We start from the raw sequence: 15,878 nt of genomic DNA, 5'->3' as shown, positions 1-15,878 counted from the left end.
TCATGTTCGATATGTTCTTAACATTTATGCCAATTTTCATATCAATTAAATGTTATTTACCAATCGATCCATAAACTCATCTTTTATGCATTATTTTGAATTACACAAACTTAAATTTAAACAATTAATTAATGACATAACTATTAATCTTTGATCATTTTAAAATTTTGCAAGTATAAAAAATATACAGAAATAATCTAATTTAACAGTGGAATTGTCAAAATTCATATCTAATTAAAAAATATTGAGTGACATAACTTTAAACAAAGTTACACCAAAGTATAAAATCAAACATTTTACAGAAGATAAATTTTTGAAAAAAGAAAAGCATATGAGAACTTCACAAGCCTACACCTCAAACATTATACCCCAAAATGGAGGATATATCTCATGGAGATGGAATGCCAACCCAAGATCATTCAATTCCTTTGATTCCAGAATAACTAGCAGTAGCACTTAAAAATCATCATCCAAAGACCTATACCTAAGTTAGGACTAATGTCATCCTCTTATGCTAATTAATCAAAATTACAAATAATATAAATGTCACATTTTTTTTTCTTTCAAGAAAAAGAGATTAATATTGAACTAGTCTATAACACAATTGTCTTCCTATGATTGCATGAGAAAAAAAAAAGTGCAGCTGAGAGAGAGAGAGAGAGAGAGATGAGAGACTGAACAAAAGATCATTGACATGAATCATGATCAATATACACTTTTCCTGCAATTTATTCCGCTACACTTACAATTTGTTTCAGAGAATAAATTGACTGCTGGTAAAAATAAGATTTAGGGGAAAAAAATTGCTTATTAATTAAGCATGTACAGGCTGGAAGGCCTGAAGTAACCAAAAAGATGCTACAGTTAATTTTACTGCTTTGAAAGTAACATTCCTAACAAAAAAGGTAAAAAAGATTGAAACAGAAAATTGAAGTTGAAAAAAAAAATTAAAAAAAAAGAGATAAAAAAAAACCTATATATAATACAATGGGGGGGAAGGACCTGCAATGGAATTTCCATACCAGTCCCTAATCTTGCCACTATTTAAGGTGACAAAGAATAATCTAAAGAAATGCTATACACAAAGATACCTCCTCTACATGAAGTAGCTTAGAGAATTCTTCTTCCTTGATCCACCTTCTCCATATAGGTCATTCCACTGGAGGAGTTCGTTCATATTTGTAGACTCTGATGACACACTAGCACACACCTGCATTGAAATGAATAGTATCAATGAAGTAGATGTCTTCTAGCCCCATAAGTATGGACAATTATCATAGAAAAGATGACACCAATAGAAGGTGGGGGGGAACTATTATGCCTACATCAGTAAACAATACATGCAACTTGAGCCCCATTAAAATAAAAGACCACATCCCTATTAATTCACTCCTATTTATTCAAGTTTACCTCAGATCCCCACATCAGCTTTCTGAAGCTAAACTCTCTTACAGCTTTGATGAAATAAAACAGTTCTATCCAGCCAGGATTTTAGCATTGGGACACCAAGTTAGGGATAAGACTACATAGGATTTAGGGGGGCCACAAAAAATAGATAAAGCCATAGAATGCATCACATATATACTTGGCCAAAGACTGTCCTTGAATATAAACATTTTTTGGGGCACTTCCCAACAATAAAGGTGGTTCTACCCCAGTTATACCATAACACATTGTATTAAGTACATGTTTTTAGCCATACTAAAAGACCAACTTTGATATAAAACCTTACCCCAAAAAAAAGTAAGAGAAAATTTTGAAAGGAAAAATCCTTAATGGACACCCAAAGAAACAAATCAAATACATATACATATTGATAACAAGTTTATAAAAAGTCATGATTACCTAGCTTGGCAATTTTTATTTTTAATTTTTCTTTTCGACTTGTTAATTGTTATTCTGCTTGAAAATTCAATATACTTTTTAAAAAGAGAAATTATGTATTCATATTATCTTGGATCAAAACTCCACCTTGCTTTTAAAATTTTGTAAGTACTTCAATTTCTTTTCATTGACAACAGCCCAACCATGCCAAACCACTCCAACACAAACATTGGCACAGCTGCCAACAGGATACTTTTTCCAGTGTACTTTTCTAGTCAGAAAATTTATTTAAAGATAAAACAATAACCTGATATTTCTTACCACTTCACTAATATTCTCAAGGAGTCGAAATGAAATACTGAAAGTTACTGATTCAAAATATAGAAAGTATCCATCACCATACCTGCTCATGTGCATATTTGAAATCCTCCAACTTTAGAGGACGAACGTCAGCACTGCTATACAATGCAGGTAAAGGCCTATTCTCAGCCAACGCCACATTCTTCTCCTGGAATATATACAACAGAATAATGAATAGAAGCATACCCTCCAAAAAAGTATACAAAAATGAAAATCAACAAAACACCTAACAGTGAAAGATTAAACAATTCTTCTCAACCAAAAATAGAACCTCTATGAAGTCTAACTAGCTACCATAGAGGTCTAAAGAGGTGAGTGGTGAAGATGCCTAGTGATTAGGAGAATTAAGGTGCATTTGCTAAATGAACTCTATGAGAACAGGACAAACAAAATACGAGGACATAACGAATTGCGCTTAGATGCAATAAGACCATTATATCAGCCACAATATTTGCAATACTTAGAAATCACGACTTATAAGCCTAGAAAGAAAAAGGATCTTAAAAAAAAAAAAAAAAAAAAAAAAAAAAATAGAACTGAGAATAGTGCATAATGCAATTTCACTACCTGCAGTACAAATCGTACAAGCAAGGATCTGGTCCTATGCCATTTGATCAACCAGGACCAAAATGGCTGAGATTTAAAACAAGACAGAACATGGGGATGGGGGGGTGTACCATTTGATTGACTCATTGAAGTTGTGGTTGATCTGGCCAAAATGAAATAAAATTTCACAACTTTGGTATCCAGTTGCCCACTCCACAGGGAAGCACAGGAATCTGGTCTTCTTAACCCACAAATAGGCTAAGGAGAGAAGCAGATCCTATTTAAGAGCTAGGCTAAGCTCAGAATAAATTTACAGTAGTTTCAGACAGAAAAATCAAAATTGGCCAATCACCAGAATACTTTGGTATGTCAACTTGAGTTTATTATGCACTCATTAAAGATAATGGAGGGTTCATATACTTTAAGAACACACAAAAACAGAAAGGTAACCATCAAAATAAAATAACAAATGCTGGTACTAAAAGTATCTAACCTTCTTTTCCTTCTCCAAAATTTCCCTAATGGGACAGTGAGCCGCAGTCACACACAGATTCTGCAACCAAGAATGTAATCAGAGGAACCCAGAATGGGAAAAAGTTCAATTCTGTAGCAGGCAGAAAAGCAAATAACAAATAAACTATGTGTATATATATATATATCAACCTTTAGGTCACTCCCAGAGTAGCCATCAGTCATATTTGCAATTGCTTCCAATTCAATATCAGATGCCAGCTCTTCTTTGGCTAATATAACTCTTAGAATTTTTTCTCTGTTTGGGGCATCTGGCAAATTGACCATCAATCTGCACAAAATGATTGTATGTAGTAGTCAATGATACTTGCTTTAACTGGAAAAGGATGGGAACCAAGTGATGACAGGCAGAATATGTTTACCTCCGGGGAAGCCTCCTAATAACAGCCTCATCAAGGTCAAAAGGCCTATTAGTAGCAGCAAGTACCAGTACACGCTCCTTATCCTTTGTACGCAGACCATCCCAATTTACCATAAACTCATTCTTCATTTTACGCATAGCCTCATGCTCTCCAGGGTTTTCACGTCTTCCTAACATGCTATCAACCTGCAAAAATAATTTGTGAAAAAAATTATTCTACAAGAGAGAGAGAGAAGCAGTCCCAAGAGGTTTATGCAGATAAAACTATGGGGGTTTAGTTAAAGGCAGAAACACAACAAAAAATGTAATAAAATTAATTAACATAATTGTAAATGCCTTAAACAAACCTCATCAACAAAAACAACACTAGGAGCTATTTTACTAGCTAGTGAGAAAACTGCTTTGACATACTTTTCCCCTTCACCAAACCACTGCAAGCAATAGAGAGAACGCCATTAAAATTTAAAAGAAAGCTGAAAAAGTCATTAAAATTGAAAAGAAAGATGAAAAGGAGACAGAGCTGATATTTGTGACTTGTGCATACCTTTGAAGTAATGCTTGACATTGATATATTGATAAAGTTTGCACCGGCCTCAGTTGCAACTGCCTTTGCAAGCATTGTTTTCCCAGTACCAGGAGGTCCAAAGAGCAATATACCCTTGCAAGGCTGTCAAATAAGTAGCAATATTTAGATGGTATACACAAGATATAAACCAAATGAAAATGGTCTCCACCAAAATAGAAAAGATCTAACACAGACTTTGGAAGAGATCCAAAAGGTAAAGCAAACCACCTTAGTCAGCTGTCCTTTACAAAACAGGTCAGGCCTCTGAAGTGGAAGCATCACCAATTCCTTCAAGGTATCCTTTACATTTTCTAATGCCCCAATATCATCAAAAGAAACCCCAATATCGGTCGGTGGAATGACATCAGCAAGAAGTTTCTTCTCAAATTCATTCTCAGTGACCACATCCTGGAAACATTTGAACTTGAACTGAATATAAATTTCAAAAAATCAAAACTGTAGATTCATTCCCAAAGGAGGGAACCATGAACCTTTGACAGTACCCAAGAGGAAGATGTAAACTTTACCTTCAGTGATTTCTTCAAGCTCTTGTTTTCATTTTGAATGCTCTGCAGAATGTTCAGACCGTACATAATGCTGCAATATAAACCATCATGAATGACATCAACAGAGGACACAGAGAGGTGAACCATTTCTATATAATTTTTTATAAATTGTTAAAACAATGATAACAGTAATTGTAAAGAATTAAGGCTATACCTTTCAGCAGAGATCACAAGTTTAGCATCTTTGACTGATACTTCAGAGTGATTCATAAACTGGTAACTTAGAGCCCATCCTACCATTTTCTCCACACCTTTCATAATAACAATTAAAGGAAAGATGATGGCACCAATTAATATTACAGAAAAGGTCACTGCATAAAAATCCAGGAGTAATCCAAGTTCACAAGGCATACTTTCAGTAGTAAGGGCTTGATCTTTAACACACAGAGTTTCAAGGTCGGGACAATCCAAGCCAATTCTGTTCAGAACCTGAAACCATAAGATATTTTGTAAATATCCCAGAATAGCACCACGTCAATGAGAAAAATATCATCTATAAATCCACATAAAAACTAGTGTGTGTGTGTATATAATATAACAATCTGATTGAAATATTTATAAAAAATTAAGAATCCTGCACTGAGGATTTTCAATGCTGATGAGGCAATAGTCTATGGTTTAACAGGAGACTATGTAAGTAAGAAGGTACATCTGACCACCAGGGGCTTGCCCATATTGAATTGGTGCTTGTGTGTGTGTGTGTGTGTGTGTGTGTGAGAGAGAGAGAGAGAGAGAGAGAGAGAGAGAGAGAGAGCTCGTCATACTATTCAACCTAAGATATTATTCATAAACGGATATCTAATTCCCACTTAAACCAAATTATGGGATGAATATATATGTAGCTTATGTACTACAACTGCAATAATGTCCACAATTCTACCCAGGCCTGGCAGAACTCACCATAACAACAATAACTAAATTCTTTCTAGGTAGAATGCTACAAGCACTTGGAACACAGAAATAGAACAGAAGATAGCCAAACAACACAATCAGGTGATACTCACTGAGCGAATGCTGACAATATTTGATTGAGCTTTCAAAGTTTCAATATCACGTTCCAACTGCTGCTTCCAGTCCGAAAGTACAGCTTCATCCTATCAGGAACAATACAAATATTAGATGACTCAGACAAAAACAGCATTAATATTGCACTATAAATGAATTGCGGGTGCAATACCTGAGGCAGCTGTATTGTCACTTTGTTTGGGAAAAGCCGAGAAAGTTGCTTCATTGCTTTTGGGATTTCTTTACTCCTATCATGCAGTCTACCAAAGTTATCCTGAACATGAAGCAATAGTCACATTATTTTGATCTTACAGGGAAGAGAAACCACCAACGACAATGCTTAAACAACTGCAATTGAAGAATCAGAGTAATGATAGCTCCAGATTCCCACTAACATGTAAGTTTCACAAATATATGCATGTCTATGTATGAGTGGGCAGCTATCACTGTTTGCATGTGTGTGCGCATGCGCACATGAGAGAGAGAGAGAGAGAGAGATTATGCATCAAACATATCACAAATAGAACTTTATTATCAAAATAGCAAATAATAAACACAAAAACAAGGTTACCATCCCATAGACTAGTAACCAGCTACAGGTTGGTGACTTGGTGGCCGGAGAAATTTTGCACCAAATCCTAGCTATCGGTTTTCTCACACAAGGGAGGGGACCCCGAGCCGAACCAATAGAAATAATGGCAGAGTGATTATGTTGGCTGTTGGGGTAGATAGGTTAGTTTACATTTTCAACTAGAGCTACCATCCAAAATTATATATATCTACAAGCCTTGATCAAACTAGATCTACACAAATACCACATCACGATGCCTAGAAAACCCAAAAAAAAAAAAAACAATTTAGCATTTAGCAAGAGAAAAACTCCAGAAACAAGTGTGGGAGTAGGCACCACTACATTGGCCACAGGAAGCATTGGCACAGGAGGTAGATTCGTGAGGGTGGCTTAAGAAGAGGGGTGATGGCGGGGGCGACTAAAGAAGAGGGGTGAAGTGGTATAAATGAATTTAGGCTGGGAGGGATTTTAAATTCCAGAGCAATCATGCTAGCTTTAAAAGATGAACTTTGACTACCGCCGAGAAACCCCAAAATGCAGCTGAATGATTCAACTTAAAGATGATGAAGAGAACCTTGCCAAGATTCAAGGTCCTGAATAGTCATGGTCTACAAATGCCCATGCATTACCAACTTAACAACACAAGCAGGGAAGGTGTACCTTTTATTTCTTACTTTCAGGAGGAGGAAATACTCTACTTAAACAAATTTCATGGAGCCAATTGTTCAGAAACCTTGACTCACTTCTTTTTAAGGTTATATGAACCATTTATCTGAAAAGCATTTTTACATCTTAACAGAACTTCTCATTCTAAATCGTATGATTGAAATATTAATCAATGTAGTACAACAAAGTGCAAAAACTAGGATAAGAAATGCTAGGTATTGCATAATACATGAAAACAATTTACAACAATATAAGAATTAGAAATATACAAATGCATTGCAAATAAATGAAAATGATAAAACAACAAACAACAAGGACTTTGACTTAAAATATATCTTCTAGATATGAGAAGTTAGAAACATTAAAGTCATTAGCAAAAGACAACAACGTATACACCCAAACAATTACTTCAAAAGCGTGTTTGTGTGTATTGGTTTAGGGGACAGGAGGGGAAATAAGGGCATAGGTTAGCATACCGGAAAGGCAAGATCAAGTAACGCTGTCTGGTTGCTTCCAAACTTCGTAAATAAAAGACCACCAGGATGAGACTGGAAACACAAAAATTCCAACACAAAAATTAACTAAGCAACATACAGAACATAGATGATTAAATTGGTACCATAAAATTTCAAACAAGCTAACAGAAAAAAATAAATAACTACTTACCTTCTCCTTACGATTGTCCATCTGGGTATGGGAACCAATTATAACAACGTTCTCCGGCAAATTTTCAAGCTTACCCTTTAAGACCGTATATGATTCTGAGCTACCCGCCATAGCCTTTTCTATGTCTTTCACAAACAATATTAATGGACTGCTTTTACTTTCTTTTGATGCAACCTACAAAAATGACACACTTTCAATATTGGTTCCCAGACAACAGCAACAATTTCTTGGAGCAGTAAAGACTGTCAAGTACCTCAAAGAGCTCATTAATAGCAAGCTTCTCTATATCATCACCACCAAAACTATCTAAGCGGTGTAAATTATTGGCTGCAGAGTAAAGCATCAATGAGTAAAACAAGATGATAGAAGCACAACAAAAGAAAATCCGGTATATAAATTAAAGGAGGTGAGGACAATTGCATCAAAGGAATCACCAGAACAAAAGAAACCATGATCATCTTCACAAAGGCCACCAAGATTGTTGCCATCTGGAATTGATTTATCAAATCTAACCCCAATTTTTGAATTACCATTTTCTTCAAAAGCAAGGAGAACTCTACCTCGACAACCAGTTGTTGGTCCCCTGCTCAACATGAAAAAGGAAGAAAATAAATTTTGACAATTCTAAAAGATACTCTCTTTCTTTTTCTTCTTTTTTGTAAAGAAATTCTAAAAGATAATTGAGCAAAGGGCACACTCCAGCACAGCATCCATCCAACAAAATCCTTTCAAAAGCATATGATTATAGACACAAAGCACAACCTCAATTTCCTACGTCAATACTTACATGCAAATAAATGGCATCCATTCAATGGATTAATTCCAATTAGATATACTTGATAGCAGGTGATAATAAACTTATTGCCCCAAAAGGATAAGCTGTCAGTAAAGGCCAAGGGTGTGCATTCAACCCACCACGTGACCCAACCCAATGCCTCAAAATGGGCTTGTATATTTTTTTAAAAGCTTGGGTTGGGTTGATTGGCTAAATTTTCTTCTTCTTCTTCTTCTTTTTTTGATAACCGAGACCTGCCCACAACACATGCCCTTTGGAATCATGGTGGCCAGAGCAAACTCAGGATGTGGGTACCCCCCTTAAGATTGCACATCAGGTAATTGCAACTCAGATGCAACAGTTAGGGGATCAAACCTGTCTGGGTTTACAGCTTAGGCTCTCAACTTTGGTTGGCTAAATTTTCAACAAAATAAACCAACCCACGCTAATAATAGTTTACAAAATATATTTATTTTAAATTTGTTAGTTTTATTTATTTTAGTATTTTGATAGTTTTAACAAAGTTGGAATATTAAGCCTAATTGAGTAACTTCATTAAAGCCCATTTTTAATAATGAATTTAAATAACTTCATTAAAGCCCATTTTTTTAATTAGGCCTAATAAAATGGCTCCAACTCAACGACCCAACCCAACCAATCTGTACAAGTTGGTTATTAGAGCTATCTAGGGTTGTGTTGGAAATTCCTCAGATGATTTAGTTTAAAAAATTGTGAATTTAATCATTTAACCATTATTCTAGCACTACCCCTCAGGTGGGCTCAACTCCCTCTTAATTAGTGACGCCCAAACAGGGGACTTTTAATCTTTTAAAAAAAATGGAAGATAGTAGAGATAGGTTTCGAACTAGAGACCACCTACTCTAATACCGTGATAAATTCAGCAACAGTAAATTTAAGCATGCAATCTTATTATAATGGCACAGTAAAACAATACCTTAGAGGACAACTTTGTAGTGGTGCCACTCCAGAAGGTACAGTAGCCACAAATTTTACTCTATCACCTGTAAATTTTTTTCATATTGCAGCTTGAGCTTATGAACATTGTGAATAAATAAATGATGAGTAAATCATGCATAAACATACTAATCAAGCACTTGGATAATCAACATTGCTGGTAAAAGCACACTTATGCACAAAGCTCGGCACTTTTTGATTCTAAAGCACGGAGCAGTTGCAAAAGTATGCATTAAGAACCTTTTTATTTTTAAATTATAAAAATAAAAATAAAAACACAAATGTGAAATAAACCCTAGATGTCTCCATTGGAAACCAGGAGGTGCCGATTGAACTACAAGGGCCTTGGCAAACTCAATGTGAAATATAGCAGTCAAATCTTAATGTTGTTGATATACATCATTAATTTGTTACACAAAAGTCTAGTTTATGGTATGATATATATACCTAAGCCCACCCTCCACCCCTTTACAAATTTGAGGATATGTAAAACTCCATTTGGTACCATACCCCATAAGACACTCCTCGCCAAAAGGATACTGGGCCAAGACAAACATACCCTTTTGTAGGTGATGTAGTTCATCCTTTTTCTTTTAATGACCAGAAACCTCATCAAGGCAAGGCCCTTTGGACCCACCCCTGGAGAGTACACCACGGATACACTACCCAAAGAAATCAATGATAGCAATGTGTTGTAGAGCAAAATAATAGAACTCGATGAATGTGCTAAAGATGATCTTGTGTAAAATGATGATTATTTGACATAGGTTAATGTTTCCAAGGTTAAAGGTGTTGAAGAAGAAAGATTCAACATGAGATAAAAAATGAGGTCATTAGGGAGGGCAACAGGCTCAAATTCCAATTCAACATACCCCTCATGAGGGAGAGACTACTAATTTTAATGAAGTAGATGAGGAAGATGATAAGGGTTACAGATCTTGTGATGACAATGATGATGATCCTATACTTAATGAGGATGATGATTATATACTTTAAGATTGTTGCATTGCTTTTGATAGGCATAGAAATCATTACTTGACATTCTAGTTATCACTTAATAATTATATCTTTGTCCATTAATAGTTATTTTCAAATTGATTACATTGTTTTCTTTAAAAAAACAAATCAAATGTGTGCTTCATTTCAATCAAGCATGCACCACTTGTGCTTTGCACCAAGTCTTCAGGAGGACTTGGCGCTTAAGTGCACCCCGCACTTTTACCAAGACTGATAATCAACCATCCATGTAATAATTACAGAAACTAGGGAAGCAATAGCATACCTGCTTTGAGTGTAGCACTTTTTGATGATGCAGTTGATGCCTCCTGCTTTGGCATAGCCTGAGAGCTTAATGCGGATCCACCTGTAATATCAGCCTCAACACTAGAAGCCGGTTTCTTATGCTGTAAGCCAGCAGCCTGTGCAGCTCGTTTAACAAAAGCCGATGCTCGTTCTGGCCTTGAAGCTGAAGCTTCTTTCACAGAATCAGAATCTTTGGGTGTTGGTCCCTAAAATTATTTTCAAGCGCACAAGACAAATGTAAGATGCCAGCTAAATTGCAGGCTCTGAAGTTACTTAGAGCTTGTGTTGATAAAATAAGGAAGCAGCTGTTATTCGAAGAAGTTTGTAAAAGGACAGTAATATAATTCCTAGAAAACAATGTAGATAAATTTTTTTACTTTGAAAGTGTAAATGATACAGACATCAAAGAAGCTTACACCAGGCAACAAAAGAGAATCAACAATTAGCAGTCTAGCACCAAAGTGTTTGGCAAGTGCCTTTGCCAAAGTTTCCTGATATATCTCCGAACCTAAAAAAAATCAATTGGAATATGATGTCTCATTAGGGATTAAGGGGAAAATGAAAAACACACAAATATACATAGCTCGTCAACATAGAAAAGCAGAACCACCTGCAGGACCAGATAATAATATACGCGGGGACACAGTAGGTAGGTCCAAGGCATACTTTGTGAATTTGTAACACTTCAAATGAACATATGTTGAAGCAATCAAAACATCCTTTGTTGTATCACTGCAACAATGCACAATGTACAAATAGCATAAATTTCCAGTAGCCAGCAGAATATGTAACAAGTACAGCCATAAAGACAATATATCTAGATACAACAAGGAAATAAAGGGGAAAGAGTTATAAAAATAAATAAAAGGTATTTTTGAGTAGTTCCTTATATATGGAAAGCCAACACATGGTCAAAAGAATTCATTTGCAACAGAATATGTAACAAGTACAGCCATACAGACAGTATATGCCTAGATCCAACAAACAAATACAGAAAAAAAAAAAAAAGACCCTTTTTTCCTGTGTATTTCGTACACATGCAACACATGGTATAAAGAAAGCATATGCAGTCAAATTTTTGTACCTTAAGTAATATGGGAAACTTTCAAAAGAGACTTCAATGTTGTCAGGATTGAGAATTCCTTGTTGTAAATTATCCTTATATGCTTGCCTTCTAGTTGATACTGAAATTGGAGGATCAAAATCCTTGAGTTCTCTAATTTCCCTGTGCCCATCAAGCATTTTAGTGATACTGCCACTTAAGTCAAAGTCTGAAGATGAACCAGCAAGCATTCGCAAGAGTGGCCTTAATTCATAATTTGACGCAGGGACCTTTCCAATGTCTGCATCCATACAAGGATCCAATCCAAGGCTACCAAGATTGGGGTGGTCATTGGCAGCATCAGGAGAAGGAACAACGGTTTTCTCTCTTGAAGAAACACCAGCAAGATCATTATCAGCACTATCCTTCATGTCAATGTCAGGAGTATGATCATCTGACCCTCCACAGCCAGAAGGTAGAATGGACATTTCAGTATTCTGGTCCACATCCTCACTAGTTTTACCAGGTGCCTGAAGTATGGTCAAGTCTTTTGGCATATTAGACAAAGATGCTAATATTGATGCTCCAGCAACAGCTGAAGGGTCCCCAGATCTTGCCTCAATATGTATCCCCTTTATTGGAGCACTCTGAGCTTCTAATATGCTCACAGAAGGTATGCCAGGAGCAGTTAAATTATCATTGGTGAGTTGCTGAAAGATCTGATTTCATGTCAAGGAATATATTTATAGAAAATCCATAAGGGGAAGTAAAAATATTACAATCACAGTAAAAACTATAAAACAGCTGCAACAAAAAGACATGAGGATTTGTTTTCCTTTTGAATGATGAGGTATTTAAAAATAAAAGGCCACCGGCCACCCTTCAAAATACTGAATTGGCTATACTGAAGAAATAAAGAGGAAAAAAGGATACATAAGCATGCTTTCCATTAGAAGTGAAGACCACCTCATCGCCTCCGCTTAGAATTACACTAGAATTTTTTCTATAGTACTTCCCGTTCACTTGGACAGCACCTTTACCCCCTGTGATTTCCAGTAATGTAACAGATGAACCTTCACGCTATCCAGAATTAAAATAAACACCAAAAGAAAAATGTCAGTACAATCACAAGCCACCTGAGAATGAATAATAAGCAATGTCATTGCACCATGTTATTTAGTTGCAAAAGGATACTGTAGAGAGCTATACCTCTATGTGCCTCAATTTACACAATGTATTGCTAATGGATGGATCTTTAAGCCATAAATTGCATTGACGGCCTTGACCAACAGAGAAAGTAGTACCATACATTGACAGGTGAGGATTCTGGAAAAACATAAGGAACAAACAACAGATTAGCAGACCAAGGTAAGGACTCTAACTCTGTTCCTAGAAGAGACAGGTGAACAGAATCCATGTTTCATCAACAATCCCTAATATAGTCAGCCAAGACCCTAGTCCTACGTTTGGATTGGGGGAGAGGAGAGGGGAAGGGTTAGTAAAAAATATACAAATTTTAGTAGATGTAAGGGAGGAAATCAACAAAAGATAAGAAGTGATTCAAGATGGAAATATTAAAAAGAAACTTATCACAAACCTTCTTAGAAAAATGTATAAAACAAAAAACCAATAGTAAGGAATCACAATTGATAATAATAATTGATTTAAAAACAAACAACCACAGGTGCGGAGACAAGTTTCTTTTTTTATTGGCATGTTAAGGTCTCACTACAAAACACCTAAAGCCTCTTATGACAAGCTTCAAGCAATTTTCCCATAAATTCTTCAGGCTGAAACATGACTCAAAATCAAGTCTCAAGCAAACACAGGAATCCTCAACCTGCATCAGCCAAACACTCTAATTATGAGAAAAGAGTAGGTCCAAACTCATGTAAAGGAAGTTGTTTTTCCAAGACACTTTCCATTACTCACTCTTTTAAGCTAGCGACATTGCATCCACTCCACCTTCGAGAATATACCAAGCCAACCCACCCCTTCCCCCCTATCTCTTCCATCCATCAAAATCTAATAACTAGTAGTATATAAATCTATCAAAAAAACAAGATGTAGTAATAAACTATTAAATGCCAAAAGAAAAAAAAATGACTTAGATCTAACATCAAATAAGAACAAACACACTTTCACAGAATTCTAATCTTCTGTTCATCTAATACTTACAAGCCCCAAAATACACTCCCCTGATAAGGAACATAAATATATCAAATTCCAAATGGAGGTACTTGATCAATGCCCTCTTTTCCCTCCATCAATCCAATAAACTTGCACTGACAAATCAACCTTAAGTACCCAAAAAGCTACTCATGGATAGTAAGCAGACCTAACCGATTTAACACATGCAAGCCCAATAAGGGAGTCAATGCTCACGAAGCTCCCAATAAAAGAATTAGCAAGACACAGATAAACAATTCAACCAAACCACAACTCTTTGCACAACTGCATAGAAAACGAATGACAATACAAACAAACCAAATTGTTTATCATAATTAGCAATGCTTAAGTGACAAACAAGCACAAAAACATAAAAAGGCAACTCTTTTTCTCTTCCAAACAACTAAACATAGCAACAATCTAATCACAACACCAAGATTTCAGAACCGAATTAAACATAAAACCCACCTGAGAACACTGGGAAAGAAGCTTTCCCCAAGCAACTTTCTGGCTGGATTTTGTCAGCTTGGTAAGGCGCTTCTTTGCCCGAAGAGCCTCCACCCCGGCCGCTTTAGATTTCTCTGCATCCACAGCAGCTCCACCTGAAATTAGAAAAAAGGCACAATCAAACCCGAAACCCCAAAAACAAAACAAAAAAAAAAATTCAAAATTCCAAATTCAACAAAAACCCAGATTCCAAAACCACATGCAAAAGCCAAAAGCTTGAAAATTTATTCACCTAGCGACAGAGGAGACACCAAGACCTCGCCATCTCCGCCGAAATCCACACATTTATCTGAATCGCATGCGTCGACGGGCTTAGGAGAACCAGTGCTCAACGGATCAGGGGATTGCAGCTCCAAGTCTTGAGGTCCAGACCCGGATTCCTTACCCGGACCCGAGTTCTCAACCGGTGGAGAGCTCCGACCATCGTTGGTCGAAGAAGACGCCTCAGAAGCCTAAAAATTTTCAAAAGAAAAAATTATTTCCCCACCAAAAATTAAATTCAAAAATAAAAACAAAAATAAAAACCTTAAAAATCCCAAACCCAGATGCAAATCTTGACCAAAAAACGCATGCACGTAACAAAATCCAAACTTGCACAAAACCCAGATTAGAAATCTTTCATCAGACCCACATGTACAAAATCAAAAAAAAAATTACCCAAAAAAATAAAAATAAAAAAAGATTGTACCTTGGATCGTTTTGGGTTAGGTGGAGGAGGAGATGAGAGGCCACGTTTGGAAGCAGAGGAGCTACGCCTTGTTTCAACCATGGTGTTTGTTGGTTTGTAGTTGGCGTTCTTGGTCTCTGATCCAAACAGGGTCTTAAGCCGGAGAGAATCACAGAGAGAGAGGGAGAGAGAAAGAGAGAAGGTGTAAATGATTGCGGAAGATCAGTTAAAGAGAGAGAGAGAGAGAGAGAGAGGTGTTTCTGTAAAAGTTTGTTTGGTTTTTATAAATTTTTCTCTCTTTTTTTTCTTTTTTTTTTCTTTTTTTTTTTCTAGTTTCTACTATTGATGAGAAGAGAAAGGAGGAGGTTGTGAACGGTGGGAAGTAGGAAAAGGATGGTTTGGTTTGGAGTGAAAAAAAATAATTTAAATTAAAAAAAATTGAGGATTTTTTTAAAATATATGTGGGGCTGTGAGAGAAAAGCAAATAAGAGAAACGGAGACTGTTGTGTGTGTATGTATGTGATTATTATTAGAGGTTTTTTTTTGCCTTTTATGGTGAGTGTGGTGGTCACAGATTTCAATTTATAGTAACCTATAAAATTTGGGACCAATGGGAATATGTCACATGGCAAGCTTTTTACAATAGATTTGGTTATGTGATAAATCTGATGGTGATTTTATTTGGAAAAATTTATGCATTCAAATATCATAATGAGAGGTGGGTTTCAGTTAACTTAACTGGTAAAGTCTTTGATGATTGAATTAGAGATTTAGGATTTA

At 36.0% G+C, this 15,878-nt stretch overlaps 1 protein-coding gene across 1 annotated transcript; it reads right to left on the bottom strand.

Annotated features, from left to right (window-relative positions):
* Positions 1 to 675: 675 nt before the first annotated feature.
* On the bottom strand, positions 676 to 15,417 carry LOC126710130 (uncharacterized). The gene is made up of 27 exons (XM_050410509.1): positions 15,120 to 15,417; positions 14,664 to 14,883; positions 14,393 to 14,526; positions 12,965 to 13,081; positions 12,689 to 12,835; positions 11,798 to 12,474; positions 11,324 to 11,445; positions 11,130 to 11,221; positions 10,694 to 10,919; positions 9,392 to 9,458; positions 8,096 to 8,244; positions 7,915 to 7,988; positions 7,662 to 7,835; positions 7,472 to 7,543; positions 5,931 to 6,032; positions 5,758 to 5,847; positions 5,107 to 5,182; positions 4,908 to 5,004; positions 4,715 to 4,784; positions 4,416 to 4,595; positions 4,167 to 4,289; positions 3,970 to 4,053; positions 3,624 to 3,808; positions 3,394 to 3,532; positions 3,224 to 3,283; positions 2,228 to 2,332; positions 676 to 1,210 (listed from the first exon to the last, which is right to left on the bottom strand). The coding sequence occupies exons 1-27, from the start codon at positions 15,198 to 15,200 to the stop codon at positions 1,097 to 1,099; spliced, it is 3,777 nt and encodes a 1,258-aa protein (XP_050266466.1). The 5' UTR covers positions 15,201 to 15,417; the 3' UTR covers positions 676 to 1,096.
* Positions 15,418 to 15,878: the final 461 nt, after the last annotated feature.

This window comes from Quercus robur, chromosome 12 (genome assembly GCF_932294415.1).
Source record: "Quercus robur chromosome 12, dhQueRobu3.1, whole genome shotgun sequence".
Classification (NCBI taxonomy): domain Eukaryota; kingdom Viridiplantae; phylum Streptophyta; class Magnoliopsida; order Fagales; family Fagaceae; genus Quercus; species Quercus robur.
This window is presented reverse-complemented; position numbering and strand designations above follow the sequence as displayed.

Bases quoted from the DNA above. Each gene is read 5' to 3' on its own strand.
- LOC126710130 (XM_050410509.1), bottom strand. From the start codon at position 15,200: ATGGTTGAAACAAGGCGTAGCTCCTCTGCTTCCAAACGTGGCCTCTCA. The intron at 7,544-7,661 runs GTAAGTAGTTAT...TTGTGTTTCCAG, and splicing joins TGGACAATCGTAAGGAGAAG to TCTCATCCTGGTGGTCTTTT. The intron at 5,183-5,757 runs GTGAGTATCACC...TTATGGTTTCAG, and splicing joins ATATTGTCAGCATTCGCTCA to GTTCTGAACAGAATTGGCTT.